Source organism: Fundulus heteroclitus, unplaced genomic scaffold (assembly GCF_011125445.2).
Source record: "Fundulus heteroclitus isolate FHET01 unplaced genomic scaffold, MU-UCD_Fhet_4.1 scaffold_38, whole genome shotgun sequence".
In the NCBI taxonomy this organism is placed as follows: Eukaryota; Metazoa; Chordata; class Actinopteri; order Cyprinodontiformes; family Fundulidae; genus Fundulus; species Fundulus heteroclitus.
The window spans coordinates 3,685,999-3,711,964 of NW_023396792.1; the positions used below are offsets into that span (position 1 = coordinate 3,685,999).

General features: G+C 39.1%; 3 protein-coding genes across 3 annotated transcripts; 1 reads left to right on the forward strand and 2 right to left on the reverse strand.

Annotated features, from left to right (window-relative positions):
• Positions 1-508: 508 nt before the first annotated feature.
• On the reverse strand, positions 509-13,998 carry LOC118560080 (synaptic vesicle membrane protein VAT-1 homolog-like). Its single transcript, XM_036130760.1, has 9 exons — positions 13,682-13,998; positions 12,910-13,039; positions 12,570-12,785; positions 11,395-11,537; positions 7,068-7,171; positions 6,409-6,464; positions 6,090-6,284; positions 1,946-2,029; positions 509-1,268 (listed from the first exon to the last, which is right to left on the reverse strand). The coding sequence occupies exons 1-9, from the start codon at positions 13,894-13,896 to the stop codon at positions 1,170-1,172; spliced, it is 1,242 nt and encodes a 413-aa protein (XP_035986653.1). The 5' UTR covers positions 13,897-13,998; the 3' UTR covers positions 509-1,169.
• Positions 13,999-16,726: 2,728 nt separating this feature from the next.
• LOC105933455 (bolA-like protein 3) lies at positions 16,727-20,559 on the reverse strand. Its single transcript, XM_036130761.1, has 4 exons — positions 20,381-20,559; positions 20,169-20,292; positions 18,387-18,475; positions 16,727-17,321 (listed from the first exon to the last, which is right to left on the reverse strand). Exons 1-4 carry the CDS (start codon positions 20,438-20,440, stop codon positions 17,259-17,261), a joined length of 336 nt encoding a protein of 111 aa, XP_035986654.1. The 5' UTR covers positions 20,441-20,559; the 3' UTR covers positions 16,727-17,258.
• Positions 20,560-22,892: 2,333 nt separating this feature from the next.
• On the forward strand, positions 22,893-25,234 carry LOC105933494 (zona pellucida sperm-binding protein 3; the record flags this gene model as incomplete). Its single annotated transcript, XM_012873069.3, has 8 exons — positions 22,893-23,408; positions 23,497-23,612; positions 23,692-23,795; positions 23,903-24,074; positions 24,190-24,307; positions 24,392-24,477; positions 24,880-24,953; positions 25,101-25,234. Coding segments are annotated over 8 exons (1,242 nt in total), but the record flags the coding sequence as incomplete, so codon positions are not given.
• Between the last annotated feature and the right edge of the window lie 732 nt (positions 25,235-25,966).

Here is a 25,966-nt window from a genome sequence, read left to right on the forward strand (position 1 = left end):
GGAAAGGAATACTATAAAACCCCAAAACATTTAGAACATGGCACAGTTAGTCATTAAGAATTTGTGAAACAACTTTACAAACTCTTGGTGTTTGGACATAATCCAAAAGGCATGTTTGGTACAACCATGGGGGTGGCGGCATATGCTCTGGGGTTGCTTTCGTCACAACAAACTGTTTTCTGTCCTGATGGATGAAATCATGAACAGTTCTGAATACCAGTCAGTTTGGACCAAACCTTCAGATGTTTGGGAGGATCTGAAGATGAACGGGCCTGTTATTCTTTAGTACCACAGTAACCCAGCAACTATCCAATGAACAACAGACAGGCTTCTTCTGGATTTTCGAGTGGTCTGGAGCTAAATGTACCAGAAAAGTCGCCTCGATTTGTTAACGAAGGCTGTGGACAAGATATATCCTCACAATCTGATAGATTTGGACAACAGGAAGAAAATACAGCTAGGTCAGATGTGGGATGATGTGCACTCCTATAGAAGACCCTCAATAGTACAATAAAATTCAAAAGGTGCTCAACTCAGTATTAGCGTGCGGGTGTGCAGATTTGCCAGTTATTGTAGCCATATATATTTTTTTTAATTTCCCCCTCGCAAATTTGCTTGTTTCCCAGTCGAAGGGAACGGGACATATGGAAAAAAAAAGTTTTGAAAAGGTTTATTGTGATCTCGTATTTTGCGTCACACGAACCTGGACTTCAGACAGGAGTGTCTATACCACTGTGCATCCTCGGTCAGCATTAAAACAAAAAGATATACGTGTTTCAGTTGTTTCATCAACTGAAAAATGTTACTAAATATGCCGTGCTTAGCAGAAATATGACCGTTTCAGCAGGTTTCCATGCTTCCGCACTCTTGTTTCTTAATTCAGCATACTGTTGGCTGACTTATAATTTATAAAACGCGCAAAAAATACTGGCATTACATCATTATACAGCAAAAAGTAAGATACTGGCTCCAGCACTACAAACAGGTTATATTTCTTCTTTTCCCCATCTACTAACAAGTAATAGGTAACAGACAAAAAAAGCACAAAGACATCCATACATTTATGCATACATGCACACAGGACATGCAGACATATATGCACACTGGTTGGGTTCCTCCGTAGTATATCTGTGCAGTCTCTAGGTCAACAGCAGTGGCTTACTTCGATCCTAATGTATGAAAGGCATCCGTTCCTTGCTGTCATTATCTCCTTCGGCCTCCTCCTCTTCCTCTCCTGCTTCGCTGGTCTCTGTGCTGTCGTTGGCCATCTAGTGGTAAAACAATCATCAGCAAGCGTTGAGCGATTTTTGGAGCAAGGGTAAACAAACGTGAGCTGCAATTAAGCCGTACAGATGTGCTCTATAATGAAAAACGACTGGATTCCAGGTCTGTTTCCTGACTTTAAGAGGTGCTTTTAATTATCCTATCTACAATTCTCCTAATGCTCTGATCCAAACCAAATGTCTGACACAGACATCAGAAAGATAAAATAAAAACTAATCACAAAAACCTTTATGAAATGTCTCTAATTAAAACTAAAAGAGTGCCTTTTAGTAACTACGGTTTCATAATTTCAAATTCCTGAAATGGTTGCATACTAAAATTAAACAAATACAATTGCTGTAGTTTAGCCAAGAAAAGAAAAGTTTTGGAGTTATGTTTGTCATTAATATTTATCTAAGCTGTGCTCTAAATGACCAAAGTATGACCAAAGTAGACATTCCCTGAATATGAAGAGGATATAAACTCTGTCTTGGTCATGTTTTAGTTTATACTACAATATTTCCAGCTGCTAGGAAGCATGTTGCTGGTCAGGTTAACCCATTGCTTAGGTGAGTGCACAATGCAACCAAGTGGAAACTCTAAATTGTTATAAGGACAAACGTAAGCACAGAAGAACCACATCTGTTGGAAATTAAAAAAACAGTAGAAATTATTTTCTTACCAAAGGGGTGGGAGACTTCTCAACGTCCAGGATAAGTTTTCCAATATTGCCTCTGTCATGAATTCTCTGCATGGCCTCTTTCACCTGAAAATAAAACTTTTAATTAACTACATTATAGGGTCTTTTAAATACAGAAAAATGGACCATTTACCAGACTCAACGTTATACCACAATGTTAAAAAGCTAAGGTTCCAAAACCCTTAAAAAGTTCCCTTTAAGTTTAACTTCCTGGATTTTTTTTTTTCTTATTTTGCCAAAGCTGGTTTTTGTTCATGTTTTCATTGTAAAGGTCAGAAAATTGGGCCGTTTATGTAGACTGTCCCCACTGACGTTGAGTGGCTCCTCCTCCTGCCAGCTGGTGACACATATCTCCACCCACTGAGACAGCAGAGTCCAGAATGTGATTAAAAATTGGCAAGTAGAGCATTGATCTCCAATTATCCCAGTGCGGTTAAGGCAGAAAAGCCACGGACTGACCCTCCAAACTGTGGGAAAATGATTAGATGAAAATTTTAAATGAACTTGCCCTATTCCAACTGCAAGAGAAAGGAAAGGAGATGCCCTATGAGGATTACAATCGGCTATCTAAAGTCATCATCCGTGACATTTTCATTGCAGTTTTAATTCAGGAAACATTTGAAATAAAGCTCAGGTCTTTAATATTTAAAGCATTCAACATGTTGTATCATAAAAACAGTAACGACAGGCAAACGCAGCAGCTGCCAATGCAGCAGCATGTCTGATCAGCTTAGATGTAAAATCAGGGAATGATCAAAAACCCCGGACAGCTGTCGCGTTAATCTATATCTGACACATGAACGCTGAAATATATTTTTAACTTTACCGGTTAAGGTGATTTACTTTAATTAGAGGGTTATATCCCCTCTGGCCGTCTCTGTGGCACCATCAGGCTCTGATGCTACATTTCTTAAGATCGAACCAGTGAGGTTTAAGTTACCTTGAATAAACTTATGACTAGTTCCAAATACCAGTCAGCTAGTGCACAGGTAAGGAAGTGTGAATGCTCCAAGTTCAATCTAAAGGTGCTTCAACACAGTACACACTGTAGTTTAAGTGTGTGTACTACTAACGTATGCAAGCAGCTTATTGCAGCTTCTTTTATTGCTGAACCATTCAACTGCGCAGCATGTGGGGTGTCTCAATTCCTCTGTGGCCTGATGTAGGGAACAATAGCTTTGTGAGCCCCCCCTCCTCTGGTTACCCAATGTTACCCACGGTATGTTATGAAAAGCACATCCCACAAGTGAACAATTAAAAGACTCTGGTCTCATGCAACCAACCAAACGCAACCCCTATTAAACTCCATCAAGCGCTGGCAATGCTGCCTAATTATACGCTATAGGGCATCAGGAGTCTGGTCACTTTGTCTCGTTATGTTCGCTGACCGTCAGACGGACAATCAACTGCCTGTAATGCACGGCACCGTTCATGATGCCACCACGCAGGCCCGCTGGTGCCCCGTTATAGACATACTGGCTTTGGGCATGTCAAGTTATCTATACTAATCCTTGTGTGGGCTTAACTTGCTCTGTCAGCTTATACATTTGTTTGTGGCACAAACCACTAAAAATGGTTTCAATTATAAAGTCATGCCAGGCGTGATGTAATAGAGTCTTAAATTTGAACTTGAAAAGGTTTTTTTGGGGGGATATAAAGGTTAACCATAAAAATAAAGGACCAGATAGGGCCGTCTATGATTCTCTATGCCTTCATCTCATCCAGAGGATACTGAACAAAATGTTTAAGAGGGTAATAAAATTGGCATGTAGAAAGGCATGAGGCAAAACTTCACTCTGGTGAGCTTGCAGAGGATCTCAGCATCCAAAAAAGCCATACCTAGCTAGCGAAAGCCGCACCGTTTAACCTCATTGCTTCTCATTAAAGTTAAAAAATGTGAGTACCACAAATGAGGACATATCTTGTTTTCTCATTACAATTAACACACCCACAGCAGAATGTGTGCTTCTTTGTCTGCAGCCACTGTGCCACAAATCTTTCAGCAGCGAAATGGAAACGCATCAACCAAGCCAAGAGCAAAATTAGGTTGGACAGTTTTCCATTCCTTTCTGCTTGGTGGCACTTTTTCACAGGAAGAGGAACAAGCACCATGAGCTTTTTTAGAGCGTTTGTGAAAAACATATTCCAAGATAGTTAAATTTCCTTTTTTTTTTTTCGTCATCAGAATTCAGCTTTATACCTTCAGACCAGAAGAAACGAAGAGAAGAATGCAGATACAGATTCTGGGAAAAAAAAGAAAAAAAAAAAACTCTCACTATATTGCTCCACTCAAACGCATCCTCCTCAGTGTTTTGAGTCCAAAAAGAAAGGTTACCATGGTCAACATGTAAACTGATGTCCAATTAATCCTCCTTCCACCCATGTTAACAAGTGAGGCCTGACACAATATCCCACGCAATCCAGCCCTCTAATCACATTCTTCATGGGCAATGGTTGCAGTGAATGGCCTGTGAAGTTTGCCAGTGTTTAATGACAACACACTGCATTAGAGGTTTCCCATGAGAAATAAAAAAGGAATATCAAGAAACAGTTGGGTCATCAACATCTCCTTTGCTTTTTGACTGGGGATGCAAAGATCAGAGCTTTCTGAGATATATTCCAGGTTTATCCACGGATAAACCTCTTCAGAATGTTAAACTTAAATTGGATTTGTTACACAACAACAAAGTAATTCTTTACTTCCACAAAGACCAATTTCTTTCTCTGACCAATGGGCCTTCTATTTTCTTCAGGCAAACCTGAAACTACTTGCACTCTCTCTGCACTGACGTCCGTTGCCACATTTAAATGTAACGAGAAGCCTTCCCATATTTATGTCAATTACATCAAAACCCAATTGCTTGAGATTCTTGAAGACTGGCGGCATTTGGGTTATACAGAGTGCATGGGAACAAGTGCAGTCTGCTGAAAGCTGGTGCTGATTCTGGCACAGGGGAAGCAGAAGGGAAGAAAAAACTGCCTGCTGGTCTAGTGTATTTACATAAGATGAGCGAATTATATCACAAAGGGTAAATTCATCTTCACTTGGAATAACTTCTCGTCAATGTTTTTGCTGATTATTTTCTAATTCCAATAAATAGTCTAAAATCATTTTCTTGCTTTTTAAAAGTGCATAAACCAAACATTGCAGTTGTGGAATATTCTAAGAGATGCTTCGAATGCAGAGGCTGAAAAACAAAATATGAGGCATACTGAGGGGGGGGGGGGGGGGGGGGGGGGTTGCACGAGTACAAAGCCAGCAGTCAAATCCAACAAAATACAGTTTTCTTTTTTAATCAAGTGAGATAAAAAAGATGTAATTGTGCACTATTCCTCCCATATAATTATGTCTATTCAGTGTATTTGTATAGACTACCCGTGATGGGATAATTATTTAATACATTTGTAACTTTAATACTTTTAATGCCTGATTTCATCTGATTGTACAGGGGTGTCCAACCCCAGTCCTCAAGGGCCAGAGTCCTGCTGGTGTTAAACGTCCATGCTCCAAACAGCTTATTCAAATGGCTTAATAACCTCCTCAGGCCTTATCGCGTCCTGCAGACGCATGATAATCAACCATTTGTATGATCCAGGTGTGCTGAACCACTGAAAGATTGCAAACATGCGGGACACCGGGTCCCTTTAGGACTGACCTTTTATACCGCCGAGTAAAAGCAAAAGCATCATTCCAGTGATTTTTACAATCTGCAGTATTGTTTATAGATTTAGAAACAACAATCTGGACCTGGAGGTCTCTGTTAATTAAGGTAATGAAAAAAGCAAAGCATTTTCTCCATCCGTTTTATGCAGACGACTGCAAGCTGATGCCAAGATAGAGGCAATCTGCTGGATTTGATGGGCATGTTTTGCGCCGGCATATATTTAGCGCAGTCTGCTTTGTGAATCAATTCCTGAAACAAACCAGAAAGGTGCAGCAAAATAGACGGTAAAACGAGACAGATTTCACTGCTTTGTGTATTCTCCCGAGTTAGGTTTTGGGAGACATTTTTTTTTTTACAAAGGTGAAAGCATGGATAGATAAATATATTTTTCACGAAGCCCTGAATAGTGGTCAAACTTTGACAAAATCTATCAATCGATACACACAATCAGAGGCTCTTACCTCCTCCAGCGCCCACAGGGAGTCCACTAGAGGCCGGATCTTCTTCTGTTTATAGAGACTCAAGAGTTTGTCCATCACTGATTTTACTAGATTACATCCTCCTTGTTTGAAGAGAAGGTTGAGGAGAGAGAATCCCGCGATGACTTTGTTCTCCTCATAAAGTTTAATCGGGTTCACCTTTTCCACCTGCCACCACTAAGGAATAAAACAGAAACTCTTTTTTTTAAAATATACAATAAACACCTAATAATATTAATTTGGACAAGTATAGAATGCTGCTCCTTTTAAATATGGATGATAGTGTGTGTATGTGACTCACAGATTTCGCAAAACTGAAGAAGCTCTTTGTTTCCCCAGTTACCATGTTGGATGCGCCTGCAAAGAACAAAAATCAAAAGAGTTGCTGTGTGCTGGACAGCTTTCGACAACAGGTATCTGTGACGCATGGAGAGCGAGCCAGGCAGCGGAGGAACAGCGGCACCTCAGACCTTTAGATCAGTGAAAACATGCCTTTGCATATGTTCAGCACAGGGAACGCTAATAAATGAACCTCCTGCTAATGATTTAGCTAAATGCATGAGCCTCGGCAGGAACTGAAGTAACCCGATAGCAGCTGTTAAGGACAATGCATAACATTTTAAGGTTAAGGAGCACATGAAACCAACGTTTACTGCTGTACACCTTGACCACCACACTATGCTATGCAAGGAGGATAGAATGAAAAAATATTTAAACTCTGACCCAAAGTCACAATAATAATTTCCTGTCATTATGAAAACGGCAGGAAATTATCAATGTGGCTCATTCCAAATGAAATATAATTAATCTGAAATGGTTTTGTTATTAACCGCTGTGGAGTTGGGAGTTTTGGCTTAACAGCAACATTGATTTAATTAAAGAATATCAAGAAAGCTATCATGCGTAGTCAAAAAAATAATAATAGCACACATGTTAAATATGCTCAAACCCCGTCCCTACCGTAGAGGATGTAGGTTCCCAGCGGCTTGAGTAGACTCAGACTTTTCCCTGTGTTTTCTCCACACAGGCAGTCCAGCACAATGTCAACTCCATCTGGAGAGATCCTGTTGATCAAAGCAAAAACGAAGTGCATTGAAAAATACAGCTGCAGGCAGCAATGAGAGGGCCAAGCAGTCCAGGGGGGTGCCGTCTCCATGATTCTGAAGGGGATAAACGTGTTTGTTTACTTGCACTACCCGCCAGACGTTAGAAGTTTTTTTTTTTTTTTTTCTTGTTTTTTTTTGTTCAAACCAGGCAGGTTCAGTTTTGCAGCAGATTTCAGGTCAAGCTGCACAATTATCGTCAAAGATAACGGCTTTTGGAATTCAATCATTAGTGACTGCTGGTTTGTTTTCGCTGCCTGTTTGTATTAACAGTTAGAGTGGCGCCGTTTCTGGGTCAGGATTTGGGTCCTGAAATAGGCACTTTGTCAGACCAGATTGGTTTCAGATGTTATTTTGTAGGTACATCCAAACACGACCGAAAATATCACGAATGTATAGTTATGAAACTGGCTTTTGATGCTGGAGAAATACTAATAAAATATGTCATCTATTTGTTTTAACTTGTTCTATGGTAAATTAAAAACAAACAAAGACATTAGTTAATTAATTTTTTCCCCCTGATGAGAGATTTGGGCTGCATTTGGTTATCTACAAAGGTTGGAATTCAGATCTGGGAATTACGTCACAGCTTAGCTGACAGTGGAAACCAGCGTATTTTGGCAATAGTTGGAGCGCAAACTACGGCTAACAACAAAACTGATAAAATACGTCCCCCATTTTAAAGGTTTTAAAGACTAGAGCAACTTTCACTAAATTTTAAATGGATGGCAGTGATGTTGGGGCAGAGACTTCGGAAAATTCGATGTCGGATTTTGACTTCAGGAAGAATTATATTTGATGTTTCCAACTGGGAAGTTTTAAATTCAGAATTACTACTACAATTGTGATTGATTAAACATCCCACCAATCCCAAGCTAAAACAAGATAAAATATAAATGTTTTGAGCTGATGGGCTTTGGAACTTGCAGCTACAGGAGCAAATTATTTAAGAACCTATAACATAAGCACTGGGAAGAACTGCAATTTGCACTTCTCATCCATTCCTGACAAGTTCTTGAAAAGGCCCGTCAGACTGATCACCAATTAAAGCGAGTTGCTGTGCCGGTAAAGCTGCAGGTTCATTTTCTCTTCAACGGCTTATTAGTTATTTGACAAATAGTTTCAGATCCACTGAGCATATGTTGAAAAAAATTAATTAGCAGAAACAGTTGAGGATTTGGCTGCAACATTTGATAAAAAAACAAAAAAACAACTTTATGCTGAGATATGATTGCATAACTTGTTTATGACAGTGAAGATTAAATACAAAAGGGCAAAACAGACTCTGGGTCTATAAATAGGGGCTGTGAATCATCCTGCAGAGAGACTTTATGTTCTGTCTAATCATGGATTCGAAAGTTATGATCATTTACTCTCTTGGGTTTTACTGTCGGAAAAACTTGCGGTCTACATCCCACGTTTCTTTTCGACTCAGCATAAAGTGCAAATATTTAGATATGCAGTACCCACAATATTCTATACTGGATTACAGGGGAAAAAAATCTGTTTTTGAAGTCATTATCGTACATAAAACTTTGTTCAAAATAAGAGTTGTTAAAGGAGTAGACACAAAGGAAAATAAGGGATACTTGACTTGAAGTTCGGAGCACCCGCTTAGCTGAACTGCCTGGTGGTCTTGTGATTTTCATGGGTTTTTTTTTGCCTTTTGTAAAAAGACTAATTTAACTGAACTTTGTACTTGATCCTGGGAAGAATGTGTAGGCCAGAGAGATGAAAAGCACACTAATCCACAACCAATGCTGATAGGTATGTAGGAAAGTATAAAACATCAGTTCCTTATAAAGCTTTGTGAATCTTTTTGTATTAAAATGCTGCGCAGACGTTCAACACTGTACAGAACATTCAGCTCACTTCTTTTTTTCCCTATACTTTTGGGCAAAGGAGCCAGAGTTTCATGCACTGCTTCAAAGTGACCTTGATAAATAGTCAGAAAGTTTTTTTTGGTGGCCTTCAAGGTGTTTCTCAGGACTTTGGTTACTTTTTCACCAATTTTCTGTCCAGCAGGTGTACTTGAAAATAAACATAAAATGAGAAATGTGGAAGACACAACAAGACGCATCAGGTCTGAATGATCTACAACAGAACAACAATTAACATATTTATTATATATGAAGCAGAAGAAAAAAAAATATATCGAAGAACTGACAGAACATGACAGATGTTTTATCAATGAATGGACTCCTATGTTTCACCTCGTTTGTACTAAAATAGTGATTCATAACTGTCAAACTGTGCTATCATTTTCTTAGATTTACTTTTAGACATCAGAATTTAATTATGTTGTTGTGAAAAACTGCTAGTAAAAATGTGTCTAAAGTGCAGTTTCAAAATGATCAAGAATTTACACGGGTTCACCACTTGTTTTATGCCAGAATACATGAAGGGTCAAATATTATACAGGGAATAAGTATTGAATACACTTAATGAGATGTATTCAAGTAAGATTGATTTACTGATCACCACTTTCAGATATTTCCTATATGGAGAAATTAGTCACACCCAGTACTCGGGTGTGACGGACAGATATTCTTTTTTTTAACTCTCGGGTCTTCAGGTCCTTAAGGTCCTGCTCTGTGCCCTCTGATCTTGAGTTGTTTCAAAGGACTTTAATTGGATCCAGGTCAGGTGATTGACTGGGCCATTCTAGCAGCTTTATTTTCCTTCTCTGAAAGCAACAGAGATTTTCCTTGCCCCTTTGTTTGGGACTACAGTGTTGCTGTAAAATTTACCCATGTTTCCTGCTTAGATTCTGGATAAGAATGACTCGTACATTCCTCCAATCCCTCTTTCAATTATATGAGTTCTGCCCGCTGCCTATGCTAAAAGACGGCCACAAATCATGACGTTCTCATCTAAAACCTTACTCTTGGTATGCAGTTTTGGGGTGATGTGCAGTGCATTTTTTTTCTCCACAGAAGATGTGGGAAACGACATACAAAGACTTAATGGGGACATATCATGCTTTTCAGACCCAGAATCTAATTATATCTAAACAGCTCCTGGACAGACTACATTAAAAGTTTCTGCACACCTAGAAACTCCAAGTACACAACAAAAATGTATTTAACGGCTAAAAAAAATTTGGATTTTGCATGATATGCCCCCTTTAATGTAAATTGGGATCCCACCTGACCAGACTATATTCTCCCAGTATTTAATTAGCTTGTTTAAAAGTAATACTGAAAAAAATTAAATAGGCTTCAACATCTGTTTCCTTCAATGGTGGAGTCTTACACAGTGTGTTCACAGATTCCACAATGGCTGAGAGCATTATTGTATTTCAATTTTTTTTTTCTGGAGCTCTCTGTGTGTTGTCCCAGGCTCTTTGAAAATTCTTTAGATGAGTCTTCTGCCATAAATCTCATGATGAGCTTCTCATCATAACCAGAAGTATGTTTTGCAACAATGAGGTTCCAAAGGTCTTAAGAGGGCTCTTAGCTTTTACGTTTTAGGCCATTCTTTGGAAATGAGAAGCCTTTTTAAAAGTCCTAAGATAGGACTAAACCAGACAGTATTAACTGGCACAGATAGAGAGCAGAAATGCTGTCTACACATTGAGAAGTTTCACATTTTCTTTTTCTTCCAAGCTTATTTTCTTCAAGTGTCCAGTAGGTGTTATTCCCTGTGTTATTGCACTTTATTACACATAACCTAATTACTAGACTTACATTTTTTGCTTTCTTTTTCTGTGTCAATAACTTGGTCTTTTACTGGGATCTGGTGCGAATGTTGTGACAAAAGCCCAAAGAACGCTGCTTGAAGCCGCTTTTAAAAGACGATGCCAAAGAGGCGCTCCTTAGAAGCGTCGCGTTAACCAATGAGGGATGATCGGAGACCTTTGGAGAAGCGACTCCTCTTTGGATTGCAATCAAGCAGACCGCATGTAGTAATATTCATCACTGCCCAGCCCTAACTGGTTCAGCTGTTCCACGAGCAGACCTCCACCCAGACCTACACAATGCCGCCGCTCTCTGAGAGCAGACGATAGTTGCCATGGGGACCGCTGCAACTCAAGCACAAATAAGGCAGCCGGTAACATCTGCATCCTCGCGCAGCCCTGTGCCCACGGCAGCGTCCACGTTGTCAGGTCAGCTACCTGACGACAGCCTCAGTTTGGAACCTGAGGCGCTGGATTTGACAGGAACCTGCATAAAAGTGCTTACTTTTTGACTTCTTGGATGTAGTCCGTGTTTCTGTCAAAGAGGTGCGTCACGGAGTCTTTGATGGAAGCGTGTTTGAAGCAGGAGGCGATCCCGAACACAGTTACGTTAGGCACAGTGGAGCATAACTGAGCCACAGCTTGTCCCTGAAAAACGACAAGAGCAACAGGTATTCAACGAGGTGTGGAATTAGATGAAAACTGTGACTTTATCGCACAATGTATTGGTGGTAGGGGAGAAGTCCGCAACCTGCAGCTCCGCAGCCACAAGTGGCTTTTTGGATCTTTCGCAACGGCTCTCAATAAATGTATTTCACAAAACTAGTTATCTATATATACATATCTGTACATATCTGTAAAATTCTATCCACCTGTATATTATATTCAGTTCATATCCAGCTGTAAATTTAGTTCACAATACTAGTTACCTATATATTATATTCATACAAATCTATCAGTAAAATTCTGTTTATAATAGTATACATCTCTATATTTATTCAGTACATATCCATGTCCTATACTTATGGAACCATTGTTTATCCTGCACTTGCTGCTATTGCACTTCTGGTTAGACCTAAACTGCATTTTGTTGCCTTGTACCTGTACCTGTGTAATGACAATAAAGTTGAATCTGATCTAATCTAATCTAATCAATAGCTAATAGCTAAGAATGATAGAGAACCAATCAATGTATCAGTAATTTCCTCAGATCTATACTTCTTGTCGTTATGTTGGAAACTATGTGCTTTTTATTTTTACATCATTACAACATTTCCACAAACATCTAAATCCCCAAGCAGAAAATGTCTCCTACTTTTTGGAAATGTTTCATTTTTTTCCATCTTTTTGAACATAAAAATAGACGTGAAATGATGGTTCTTTAAAAAAAAATCCCTACAAATCTGTCATTATTCATCAATCATTCTAAAATCCTGTTTCTTTTCTTTTCATTTTTCTTTTTCAGAAAGCTTAGGTAACACGTGCGCCTGTAAACGGGTTGTTTTTAGCCGGACTGAGGAGCAAAAATGGCTCTTTGGATTATATAAATCGCAGACCCCTGATGGCGACAAAAATGGCCACATTTATCCATCCAGACAGCTGGTATCGTTCAATTTGCAGTACTGCTGAATGAACTGCCTTTGCTTTCTTTTTATGGACTTTAACGGACTCTGTACTCACCACTGCACCCCCAGCTGAGTGGACCAGCACCGACATTCCTTCCCGCAGGCTGGCGACTTCAAAGAGCATCATATAGGCGGCCACAAAGTTCAGGGAGAACGCTGCCGCCTCTGCAAACATCATTTCATCTGGCATCTTGTAAACAAAATCCACCGGTGTGCAAACCACCTCGGCCCAGGCGTTGTAGTTCATAAACGCCATAACTCTGTCACCTATCTGAGAGAAAAAACCAGGACACTTATGTCAAAGAAACATTTTTTACTACTTCTTACGGTTAAACTTTTTTGTACAGAAATTTAGATTGGCTGATACATTCAGTGGCTGTGGCTCAAACCCTAACCTCAAATCCCTGCGTGTTTTCGCCCACAGACTCCACTATTCCACAGCACTCAAATCCAGGAACAAGGGGAGTTTTTGGAGGATTATCAATGTTCCCCTGACGTACCATCAAATCCAGGAAATTCAAGCCACTGCAACACAAAAACAATGGAACCCCTTATTTTCTGTTGACGTTGACATCCATCAGATTAAACGTTCAAATAAAAACGTGCCTTTGGAGTCCCTCTGTCCGAGAGCAGACATCAAAATGACATGTGTAATATGAGCTTCTAAAAAGGTTTAAGGGTTACCCAGAGCTACAGTTTTGATTATTATCAGCGGTGAGTCATGGGCTTATCCTCTGAGAACACAAGGCCAGATTCCACACATATGCTGCACTGAACAAAATGAAATGCACTTTCATTTGTCTGTCTGCCAGCACTGGCTGTGAGGGGGGAGGTGGGGGGGTTATAGCTGCAATGGGAAATTAAAAAAATCACTTGCAAAGATCCACAAGAGTGGAAACGGGAAATCAGATGCTTCAGTCTGAAATGCCTGGATCAGGCTGAAAATGCTGAGATGGGGTTTGTTTGTGATGATCAGGCTTCAGACAGCAAAGCTGTTGCCCAGGAAAAAGGACCTGTAGCTTCAAGGCTGCAGATTTCTGTGCAATCAGACGCTGCTCGGCTTTCAGACCTAAATTAAAAAACAACAACAACAGCAACAACATGCAAGAGCACAGCATAGTCTGTAAACAAAGACGTGGAACGTGTTCGTGATATTCTAATAATCACCATGCTTTGACGCGGATCTTCACTTCACCATCCTGGGGCTCTGGCATTGCCTTCCTGGTAACCCGGAGTTTGTTCAGACCTCCGAAACCTGCCAGGACCACCGCTCGCATTTCTTTGGCGTTGGAAGGCGATTCCACGCTGGCCGCCTCTTTGCCCGCGTTTCTGTCTATCATATACTCGGTTTCCTCTGTCATGTCTGCTCCTTCTTTAGCCATGTCGGAGACCTGCTGCTCTCCCTCTCCGCTGATTCTGCTCAGTGATGTGGGGAGCAGTCGAGGCTGTCCGCAGACGGGCGCTGTTATCCTGAGCTCAGCTTCACAGAGCCAGGGGGGCTGAATCAGTGCGTGTGCAGCCACACGAGGAAAATAAATAATAATTATTATTAAATAATCAAATTCAGATTTTTAGGTATTTTCTTGACAAAAGTCGTGAACGTTTACATTTTTAGCAATAAAGAAAATATTTAATCACGATTTAATTATAATTTCCTCCACCGTTAAAGTGAATGGTGCGCCCTCTACTGGTTGACAGAGCAAGACCATAGTTTGATATTAAAACTTTTGTTTTTTCTTTTCCAAAGCTAATGGCAAAACAGCTGAACGTAAAGTATAAAAAGCACAATACATACATAACTTGTGTACTCCTCTTAATTGAAATAGGGAAATAAATTAATCAGGGATTATGCCCATTATTTATGGCATATCAACCAGCAATTTGTTGTAATTTATTAGTCCAGGTATTTACCGGGTTTTATATTCTCATCAGAGATTATTTTGTATTTTTTTTTTTATTTCTGTTTATGCTTTAGTTTTTCAGCTGGTGTTTTCTCACTTTACAGTTGTGGTTCCTCGATTCCTAATTGAATTTTCCCCCTAATGTATTTTTGTCTATCTTTAATCTTTGTGAAGGACTTTGTTACACCTTTTTGCATAAAACATGCTCTGAGATATTTCATTCTAAAATTCATTGAAAAAACTTTTGAAACATGTCATGGTTGAGTTTTGGTTTGGCTTTGTTTTTCTGTTATTTTCATTTTTTCATCTCTTTTGGGTTAGGTTTGACTTTATTTATTGTTAGTTTTCAGTCATCAGTTATTTTCTGTCATTTTTCACTTCACCTCCTCAGCAGTCAGTCACACCTGTTATCATTTACCAGTCAATTAGCCAGATCCTTGTTCCACCTGTGAAGTGCTCTATTTAAACCTCCCTCTGCCTTCAGTTCAGCACTGGGCCGTCATCATTCCTCACCTCTCCATGCCAGTCCCCGTTTTGCCTTGGAAGCTTTGTTTTGCTCCTGTTGTTAAGGTTAGTCCTGCCAGTCACTCTAAGGACTGTTCGTTCACTGTTTGTTCCTGGAAAGGCTCTGCTCTGTGCCCTGGTGTCTCTCCAGTTCTGCTAACCTGACTAGCCGCCCTGGAGAAGTTCAGCTCTGAGCCTCGGTGTCTCTCTAGTTCTGCTAACCTGACTAGCCGCCCTGGAGAAGTTCAGCTCTGAGCCTCGGTGTCTCTCCAGTTCTGCTAACCTGACTAGCCGCCCTGGAGAAGCTCAGCTCTGTGCCCTGGTGTCTCTCAAGTTTTGCTAACCTGACTAGCCGCCCTGGTGAAGCTCAGCTCTGTGCCCTGGTGTCTTCTATGAACTGCTAACCTGAGTGCTACGAGGCCTACTAGCCGAGCAACACCAAGCAAGTGTGGACTCTCTGTCTCCGGTCCGTCAGCTCCTGCCATCACCTTCACTCAGTTTCTGTGCAACCAGCTCCTCATCAGACCTCCACCCATCAACCTTGCAATAAAGACTCTCAAACTTTTAGTCCCGTGTGTGTGTCCTGAGTTCATCAGTAAACAAAACCATGACAAAACAAACTTTTGCTAGAATCTCATAAATATTTCAGCAGTTATTCAGAGCTCCTTTCTGCTGCCGTCTGCCATAGACATCTGGTGGTTTAGCCTGCACATCAAGTTAAATTCAAACAATTCATCTGGACTTGGGCAGTAATGGCGACACTGTTCAAGTTTGAATCCACTTATCTTGATAATTAAGGTGTACAAACAAAAATAAACCATGATGCAAAATTTGTACTTGAAGGTATAAATATAATGTATTTTTTGTTTGAGATCATGCAGAAAACCTACGGTTTCAGGGAAAAAGGTTAAATCTTGCAAAACAAGAAAGTGATATGTTGCTGCTCCAATGCCTTTTCTTTCACATCTTAAATTCTGCAAGGGATGGACATAAAAGAAAATAGGGGAGGACATGTGACAAGTGTCATTTCAAGAACTTTTTTGTAACGGTAAAACCACAACAGTTAGTTTTATCACAATTCCTCTATACAGAGGCTTAGAACATGCAACAACTAATTTTAGCTACGGAACGATTTTTAAGTAGCCGGCTGTAGATTTAAAAATATATTTTGATGTTAACCAACAGCAAAACTCTTGTTCCAGAAACATTTGCCAATAAAGCTGAAGTAAAAGGAGAAAAATACAACTGGTATTTCTGTGGGAGTATAGAACCGCAGCAGACAGAATGTGTTGTACAATGATTTCTCCACTTTGGCACAATGTCAACACATTCTAACCCTCCATGGTGTCATACAGTCATATCTCCACCCTAAAATGTAAAGCAGTCTTCACGTTTTGCTTGAAAAAAAAAAAAAAAAAAAAAAAAAGGTCCTGGTGCTGTTTTTGATCTGTAACATGAATCTATAGACTATAAAAAAAACCCTAATTTTAAACTAACTTGACTGAAGGTAAAGAGAAAGGTGACCAAAATGGGTGCTCAAAATCACACTCTAGTCTGACTCACACATTATTCGTGAATCATACTTTATTTCTGCACAGTTCCTCATGTTTATATAGGTGTCTCATTTATCACTAAACCAATACTTACATCGCATCCGTGAGGCATCTTCTGCAAGCAATTACTTCAGTGCTGTTCAGTCTTTTGCTCAAACACTATCAGACAGAGTGCAAAAATATTGTAATGCCATTTATCACTTTTAGAGTACGTAGTTTTTCAATAATGAAATAAAAACTATTCACACATCATGTAAAGCCACCGCTTTTAATTACAACTTCCATTTGGAAGAAAAGCACACGGTTTGTGGGCAACTCTTTGTTACACAGCATGTTAAAATAAATCAGCTTTAACAGAACTGTACATACATTGTGATCCCATTAGTGGGAAACTAGCTTAAAGCAAGGGTTTGTAGCTGATTTCAGGTAGTCGTGAGCCTGAGAGACCCCCCAACCAGGGAAGAATACTGACTTGATCATGAATTAACATTTTACAAGTCATTTTGTGCGTATTACAGCTGTCACTGGTTTTAAATCTCAAGTAGAAGATATCTCATTCTTTCCAAAAAAAACAAAAAACCTTAGTACTATCTTATTGTTCATGTGTTTCCCATCTATACTCTGAACCGGTCATAACTACATTTCTGCTGATGACGCTTAAACTGTTTGTTTTAAATACATTTGCTAAATGATACAGCAAGCTTGCTGAGTCTGTGTTCTTGCTAGGTGACAAAGTAAAAGGGGCTGTGAGCCAGAAGAGGAAGGTCCTTTATGCTTTGGTTTTTACTACTTTGGAATATCAGTGAATATTCGCAGGCCGTGCATGCCTTGGATCTCCTCCTTCAGGGCCTGTGGAGGACAGAAGATAGCAGCTAATGAATGAAATTCAGATCAACACATCCTGATGTTTTGCCAAAACATAAGACTAATCCTAGACAGCTGATAGACACGACTGTCAAGAAGATAGGGACCGTAGTTTGGCATGGGTGCAAATGAAAAAAAAAGCTGTATGTTGCATGCTATGATACTATAATGAGCACAACAGAGACCTTCAACAGGAAATGTCTTCAAGCACAACAATCTTAACATAATTTCCTTTGCACACCATTAAATTAGCAATGATCAGCTTTTTAGAGCCTAATATCAGTTTCTGGGTTTCCTTGAGGTGCGGACTTCAGATTCTCGTTCCCAATCACACCTTTTTTTTTCAAACTTGACCTGCCATTTACTAATTAGGGCGGATAAAATGTCTGACTCAGAAGTCTGACTTCCTATCTGGTTACGAGCAACAAAAACTGTTATTATATTATCTCATCTTAAACCCTCAACCTTAAAACAAGCATTACACTATGAAAACACAACTTTGAGCACTTTTCAATTAGAAAAAAAAGAGTTAATATTTGCAAACTGTTTGATTTTATATTTAATTAGTTGTTTTAAATGTGTGTTTTTTTGTGTGTCTCTGCTCTGTCTTCTCCAACCCCCAGTCAATCGAGGCAGATGGACGTTCACACTGAGCCTGGATCTGCTGGAGGTTTTCCTTCCTGTTATAGGGGAGATTTCCTCTCCACTGTCGCTTCATGCATGCTCAGTATGAGGGATTGCTGCAAAGCCACGGACAATGCAGACGACTGTCCACTGTGGGTCTACGCTCTTTCAGAAGGAGTGAATGCTGCTTGTCAAAACTCGATGCAATCTGCTGGGTTTCCATTGATGGGAACCTTTTTCGCCAATCTGTCTGTGATTTGATTGAATTTGACTTTGTAAAGTGCCGTGAGATAACATGTTGTGAATTGCCGCTATATGAATTAAATTGAATCAAACTTTTCACAGTGCCTCAACTTTTTCTAGGCAGTTCTGGATTTGTCACCATCTTGATGCTGCCACAGCCGACATCCTGGGCTAGAAACTTACTTGGTTGACCAACTTGTGTTGCTGAACGGTCCGTTTCCCTTTGAACTCACTGGATTCTATATGGATCTCATACATGGCTCCACAGCCACCTAAACACAGATCATAATAACAACAACAAAACAACGTTATCTGCAAAGAGCAGGGTCTGCTTTTTCCGGTAACTGATTTTCTTTTAAGCAATAATGAGAACAAATGTATAAACTGATAGGGTTCCGTATAAAATATATCCATACAAGTAACCATTGGGCTGGACGACAATTCAATAACGATATATATATATAACGATATATATATATATAACGATATATATATATATATATATATATATATAAACGATAGATATATATATATATATAACGATATATATATATATATACGATATATATATATATATATATATCTCGTTATATATATAATATATATATATATAGATATATATATATATAACGATATATATATATATATATAACGATATATATATATATAATATCGATATCTATATCTCTATAGATCTATATCTCTCTCTCTATCTATCTAGAGAGATCTCTCTATCTCTCTCTCTCTCTCTCTAGATCTATCTCTCTATCTCTCTCTCTCTCTCTCTCTCTCTCTCTCTCTATCTCTCTCTCTCTCTCCGATCTCTCCCCTCTCTATCTCTCTCTCTCTCTATTATCCCGATATCTCTCTATCTCTCTCTATCTATCTATCTCTCTCTCCCCGAGATATCTCTCTATCTCATCTCTCTATCCCGATATCTCATCTCTATCTCTATATCTCTCATCTACGATATCTATACTCTATCTCTCTCTATCTCTATCTATCTAACGATATCTTCTCTCCTCTCTCTTCTCTATCTCCCGATCTCTCTCTATCTATCTCTCTATATCTTCCCGCTCTCTCTATCTCTCTCTCTCTCTCTCTTCTCTCGTTCTCTCTCTCTCTCTCGTTCTATCTCTATCTCTCTCTCTCTATCTCTCTATCTCTCTCTCTATCTATATATCTCTCTCTCTCGTTCTATATATATATATATATATCTATATAACGATATATATATCTATCTCTATCTCCCATATCTATATCTATATCTATAACGATTATATATATATATATAATATATATATATATATATATATATATCGATAGACGTATGGTTCAATATAAAAAACAGGGGTCAATAAAAAGTTCAATAAAAAAACAGTGCATTTTAGCCTATCATGTAGGTTAATACTACAGTCATTGTATCCTCCTAACCAATCACAAACCCAGGAAAGCTCCATCAGCCTTCAGAGAGTTGAGAGAGCACGTGTTTTCTTTTTCTCTTTTTTTAACACTTACAGTTTTCGTAAAAAGTTGGTTGAAAAAAAAGGGTTGTGTTTGAATCCATTTATTTAAAAATAGGTAATCAAGCAACAGCAAAAATGGCCAGGGCTGCATTTAAAATGCATATTTTTAATTTCTTAGATAATTATCGATATCAATCAATATGATTTCTAATTTATCAATATGCTTTATTTTTCTATATCGTCCAACCCTAAGTAACCAACTATCACTGATGACAAATGAGACAATTTTTATACCTAGCACGTAAACTTAAACAAGGTGAAGTGGGCTTAAAATGAGGACTATATATATATGCATGCATAGATCATCAGAAAAATCCCTGTATTAAGAGAAGAACAGCTTCAGACCTGGAAAAAATAATACAACTTTGAACCTAAGCAACACATGCACAGTGTAGTTGTGCGTAAAGTGGAGTTAGTCCACAGGTGGGTGCCAGTCTACCTGATATATCCACCACTTTGAGCTTGGAGGCCTGAGGGAACTTCTCCTTCAGTACGCTTGCGATGCGCTCCTCTCCGTCTGTCTGTGAGGACAAGCCTCTCTGGAGCTGACAGACAGCAGCTACCTGAGGAGGCAGACAGAGCAGGAGTTACCGCAGGACGCTGCAGCGGGGCTGAAATGTGACCCCCAAAGCACCGCCGAGTGTTGCGTACCGGGCTGCTGCGAAAAGCGCTGAACACGGTGCTGCTGCACAGACGCGTACAGGCCAACATGGCGGATCAGGGAGAGTCACTTTCAGAGAAGTTTAGATAATCCCCACAGCAGTCAGTCAGTAAGTCATGTCCCCCAAACAACGTCGTCCCCGGAAAATGACGGATTCTTCTTCTTCTTTTAGGTTGCGGAATAACGTTTGTCGTGAAAATGGATTTCTGCCACCTAGTGGACGGGGCGGAGTAATGCGATCACCCGCAGCAAAGCGAGTTTGCCACAAACTCCTGTTTTCCCCCCGTTAGATTTTGTCCTGTGTGTTTTCACCCGGGTTTCTTTGAACATCCTCTGTTTGCATCCATGAAATAACAGCTTCGTTGTTATCTAAATAGAGTCTACATTTTTTACAGTTTGTGCTTGTTGATAAATTTCACTCTGCCAAAATAGGTAACTCCTTATTTAGTTGAGAACCATGATCAGGTTATTTGTCTCTCCTGCCCAGTATCCCAGAATAAAGTGGAAGATTACAATCTTCTTAGCTTTGACAATTTTAAATTCTTTAAATTTGCTTGTACTATATACAAAATAATCCATAGGCTTGCACCGTCACCATTAAGAGAATTGATAAAACTGAAATCTACATCAGGCAGAGCCGCTAGGTCTGTGGAAAGAGGAGATTGTAAAGTGCCTTACAGACATACCACTAGGGCTGGGCGATATAGAGAAAAAAAAAAGCAGATTGATAAAATAAAAACGGGTCTGTGTTTGTGATTGGTTGGGAGGATGTAGTGACTGAAATATTAACCTACATGATAGGCTAGAATACAAAAGGAAAGAACACTGTTTATTGAACCTTTTGTTTTACTATCATCAATATACGTCTATTGTTTGATATATTGTTATTGAATTATCGTCCAACCCTACATATCACTTTCGGGCAGACTGTTCTTTCAGTTAAGGGCCGTAATATATGTAATAGTGTTCCATTCACAATAAGAGGTTATCCAACATTTATCACCTTTAAGTTTCAAATAGGCGTCCTCCCACAGTCCAAAAAACATGAATGTTAGGTTAATCAGTCTCTCTAAATTCTCCTTAGGTGTGAGTGTGTACGAGAATGGTTGTTTGTCCTGTTTGTCTCTGTGTTGTCCTGCAATAGACTGGTAACCTGTTTAGAGTGTACCGCGCCTCTCGCCCAGTGACAACTTGAGATGGGCACCAGCCCCCCTAGCGACCCCACAAGGGATAGACGTGTTAGAAAATGGATGGATGGAAGTTTCAAATAATTTTTGTCTTCACTGTAAAAAACAAACAAAAAAAAAACATACTTTTTTTGGCCTGAAAAATTATTTTCAGTTGTGAAAACCTGAAAAAGTAAGTGTGACACATAGGGACAATAAGCTCAGAAAACCAAGGTAGTTGTAATCCTTAACATTATTGAGTGAGTTGTCAGTATTTATACCTATAAGTTGTAGGTTATTTTAACTGGTGAAAGTTCTGTTACCTTTCATGCTTTTGTTATGAAATGTGGGAAAACCAACTTTTGTAGTTGGTTTTTGAGTTAGAGGCTGAGTGTTCTTTTAATGTTCAATTTTAACAATAAAAGTAGCTGGTAGATGGTGGCCTAGTGGTTAGAGAGCAGGGCATTTGTTGCAAAGATTGCTGGTTCAAAATTCAGACTGTTACTGTCCCTGAAACAAGAAGCACTTATAATGCAGGAGACAAATTTATTCACTGAAGTACAATAAGGCCTAAATAAAATGCACAATTTTGTCTAAATTGCAGATTCATAGTTTGTTCATTAGTCACTGCTACTTTCATATAAATAAATATCAGGTTTCCAAGTTCCAAAAACATAAAATTCAAAGTCTGGCAAACTCAAAAGCAAAACTTAAATAGTTAAGTTGAAGTCCTAAACTTAAAATATTCCTGAAGTTTGTTGCCTTTACATTTTGAGTTCCAACAACTTCTATTTTTTTGTTTTGTTTTACAGTGTTTACAGTGTTGGAACTATAAGCCTGACCTTGCCCCAATCTCCTTATTATGTATATGTTAGCGATTAAGGTTCAAATGTTTGTCTTGAACTATGGAATTTAATATTAGATTTCATGCCAGCTTTCTCAGTCAGTTGAGTGGGGGAGTGAGTCTGGGCTTTTGATTAGTGTATGCACATATGTAAGACTTTTTATGTCACACAAAAAAAAATGAACTTTGAGATTTGTTGTTTGCTTTTATCTTTTATTAAATGTTTGAACTTTTAATATTTGTTGACCTTGTACAACTGGTCAAGGGACAACAGCTGAAAATTAGCTTTGTATCTAATACCGACACATTTAGAGAAATGTTCATTAATGTGTACTGTGCCTGTTAAATAGATAAAATAAAAATAAATAAAAATGTTCACCTCACCTCTGATTCCTAACTTATAAAATGTATATGATGAATGTCTCATAAATGCCGTCCCTCCCCTCCCAGGCAACTGATGAGTGATTGCTCACAGCTGCCCTCTCCAGGTGATCTAAATGTTCTAAATGGAAAAAAAGGCTCAGAAACAGGATTTATCAAGTAAAACCCAGTGTTGGTCGAGTTGTGCTGTTCTTACTGCGTGGGTCCATCTCAAGGGGTCTTCGGGGTGACTTGTTACAGGCCAAGACCGCAATGGGGTTTCCAGATCATCCCGTGTCTCTGGTGCTGCTGATATCTTTAGTTTTTGGAGTCTCTGATGCCATAAGGCTTCTAAAAGAAGGCCCAATGATTGACGCTGAAGGAAGGGAATATAAAATGGTTAATTTGGGAGACCACAGCCCACCAAAGCATAGTGGCAGACCCACTGTCCGTGTGGAGTGCACTGAGGTTTCCATGATTCTTTTCATCAAGGCCGACTTCTACAACAATGGTCGTCTAGTGTCCCCGCAGGACCTGTTTTTGGGAGATGCCACGTACTCTAAAGGCAAACAGTGCCAAGCTGTTGATGCTGGTGATGGAGAGTATGTTATAGAAGCTGACCTGCAGGAATGCGGCTCAAAGTTAACCGTAAGCTGCTCACGTGTTTTGGGGTCACGATTGATTATCTGAACAGACTGGTAGTTTTGGTGACTTCTTTTTATCCCTTCATTGCTAGATATCTGAGGATGACTTGGTCTACTCAAACAACTTGATACTCTCTCCGCCTGTTGGTTCTCTTGGCATCACAAGGGTGGCTGAAGCTGTCGTTCCAGTTTCTTGCCATTATAAAAGGTAGTTTTTTTTTTTGTTTTTTTTTTTTGTGTTTGCAAAGAACAAAGGTTTTTGTTTGAATTTTCATCCTTTTTCTCAGGACCCACACTGTGAGCAGCACTGTTCAGAAGGAGCCCCTAACTTTCTCCGTTTTGTCAAAGTTTCCTTTGGGAAGCTCTCCCATTTCTCTGAAGCTGAAAACTGGTATGTGTGTGTTGTGTGTTGTGTGTGTGTGTGTGTTTTTTTTTTTTTTTTAATGCTTATGTTGATAACCAGGTGGCAACTGAGCTTTTATTTTTGTCTGCATGCAGATGACTGGTTAGGTGAGGAGTATTCTAACACCTTTTTTCTTGGTGACCCGGTGCACCTTGAGGCATCGTACACTGGTCCGGATAAAAGGAAACTTTTCATTGACATCTGTGTTGCCACTCTGTCGCCTGACTCCACATCAGTGCCCAGATACTGCTTCATTGATAATCATGGGTAAAACAAACAGTTCAAGCTGGTTTGGGGCTTTGCTTAAATGTTAACCCAAGGGAGGGGGAAAAAAAAAATGGGTCCCATTTGTACTCAAATGTATTCTTCTTTTCCTTCCCAGCTGCTTTGTTGATGCTAAAGATGGAGGTCTAAATTCATTCTTCCTACCCAGACTGAAGCCCAGCTCTCTTAGGTTCCAGCTTGACGTCTTCTTGTTTCAAAATGATTTAAGGAACACAGTAAGACAATTCAAAACCATTTTTATTTTACAATTGATGTGAAACAATTTTTTTTTTTTTATGGATAATTGCTTTTTGTCACAGATATATTTAACCTGTGAGATTAAAGCTACACGACAACTGTGGAATAGCAGCCCCACAAGCAAGGTCTGCAATTACATGCATTCAAGGTGGGTTTTGTTGTGAGAATTAAATGCCGTTTTCAAATTTGCTAAATTGGCATTATAAAATTTAATTAATGCCATAACCTGAAAACTGTTTAACTTTGCTTTATTTCTTAATAATTAAAACCCTACTTTGAAATCGGAAAATCTAACAAAGGTCTCAAGGAATGAAAGCTTTTTAAACTTAAAAACCTAAAATTGCTACCTTACATTTAAATGCAGAATGCGCTAGTTTCCCAGTATTGAACAATGGGGTCATGCGTTATCACGCTATGGCTTGCACAGCATCCAGAGTAAAGCAAATTCACATGGTTGAACTGAATCACATGAGACATTGCAGAACTTATGGTCTCTGATTAGTAATCGGCTCAAAACTGCGTTGTCATTCACATTCTTTTGTTTTCCCAGCTGGAAGAATGTGGATGGGACTGATGGCGTTTGTCAGTGTTGCAAAGGTGTTTGCAGGAACCAGCAACCTCAAGGTAAGTTTTATTGTTTATTAATTTTTTTTTAAGTTGAGCTGAAGTTCATTACTGATGTATTCAAACGATACTTTTTTTTTTTTTTTTTTTTTTTTTTTTATCCAACTAAATGAAATCATTGTTGCCTGTGACCTTTTTGTCTTTCAGATGAAATTTGTGACACTTTGACTCTAGGCCCTTTGATAATAATTCCCAGGAAATGAGCAGAAAGTGTCCAGACACCAAGGTCTGAGCACGACTTTTACCCCGGCACAATAAAAAGCCTGAAGGAAACTGAAACAGTTTGTTCTTGAGCCTATATTATAAATATTTTTTTTTTTATATATACATATGCCTGTGGTGTTTTTGTTTTTTTTCACACTGCACTTTATGGAAAAGTATTTTAGAACTCTTCAGATCCTGATCTGTAAAATGAATTAAAACCAGATCAGATTGAGCCTGTTTACACATACCTAGCTTGCCATAAGATCTAAATTTTAAAATTCCTTAAACTTTATTGCAAGTGCTTAAAAGTTACACCACACAGCTTGATGGATGGATTTGCAGAAATGAATTCAGACTGAAAGCTATGAAGACAAGTGGATGAAAAATGTAGACTAAATAGATCGGGTAAAGCTAGTGATGGCAAATTGGTCTGAATTTTACCTGGAGGCAAACTAATGATTTGTCTCCAGATCCAAGGTCACTATGTGCAAAGTGAAGCATAAGTACCAACTGTGCCTGGTCAAAATAGGCAGATTCCTTCAAAAGATGTTTGTCTGCAAATGGGAATTTCTTGACCATCTATGGAAAAAATGCCTCCTCAAAATGAAATGCAACAGCTAGAATATGGTTTACTTTACTGCTGGTAATGTAGTGGCTGACAGCAAGGACCCCCCCCCCCCCCCCCCCCCCACACACACACACACACACACACACCTTCACTGTCTTAACCAGATGGTGGCACATGGAATAAATTGGTTATTGCCGAACTGTCGTCTCCAGATGTTGGTCTATTTCAGAAATGGGCAATA

Excerpts from the sequence above, each read along its gene's own strand:
- LOC105933455 (XM_036130761.1), bottom strand. The coding sequence starts at position 20,440 with ATGTTGGCCTGTACGCGTCTGTGCAGCAGCACCGTGTTCAGCGCTTTT. Across the intron at positions 20,293-20,380 it reads GCGCTTTTCGCAGCAGCCCG|GTAGCTGCTGTCTGTCAGCT; the intron begins GTACGCAACACT and ends CTGCCTCCTCAG. Across the intron at positions 18,476-20,168 it reads CAAAGTGGTGGATATATCAG|GTGGCTGTGGAGCCATGTAT; the intron begins GTAGACTGGCAC and ends ATCTGTGTTTAG.
- LOC118560080 (XM_036130760.1), bottom strand. The coding sequence starts at position 13,896 with ATGGCTAAAGAAGGAGCAGACATGACAGAGGAAACCGAGTATATGATA. Across the intron at positions 13,040-13,681 it reads AAGATCCGCGTCAAAGCATG|TGGCTTGAATTTCCTGGATT; the intron begins GTGATTATTAGA and ends TTTGTGTTGCAG. Across the intron at positions 1,269-1,945 it reads AGAAGTCTCCCACCCCTTTG|ATGGCCAACGACAGCACAGA; the intron begins GTAAGAAAATAA and ends TTTTACCACTAG.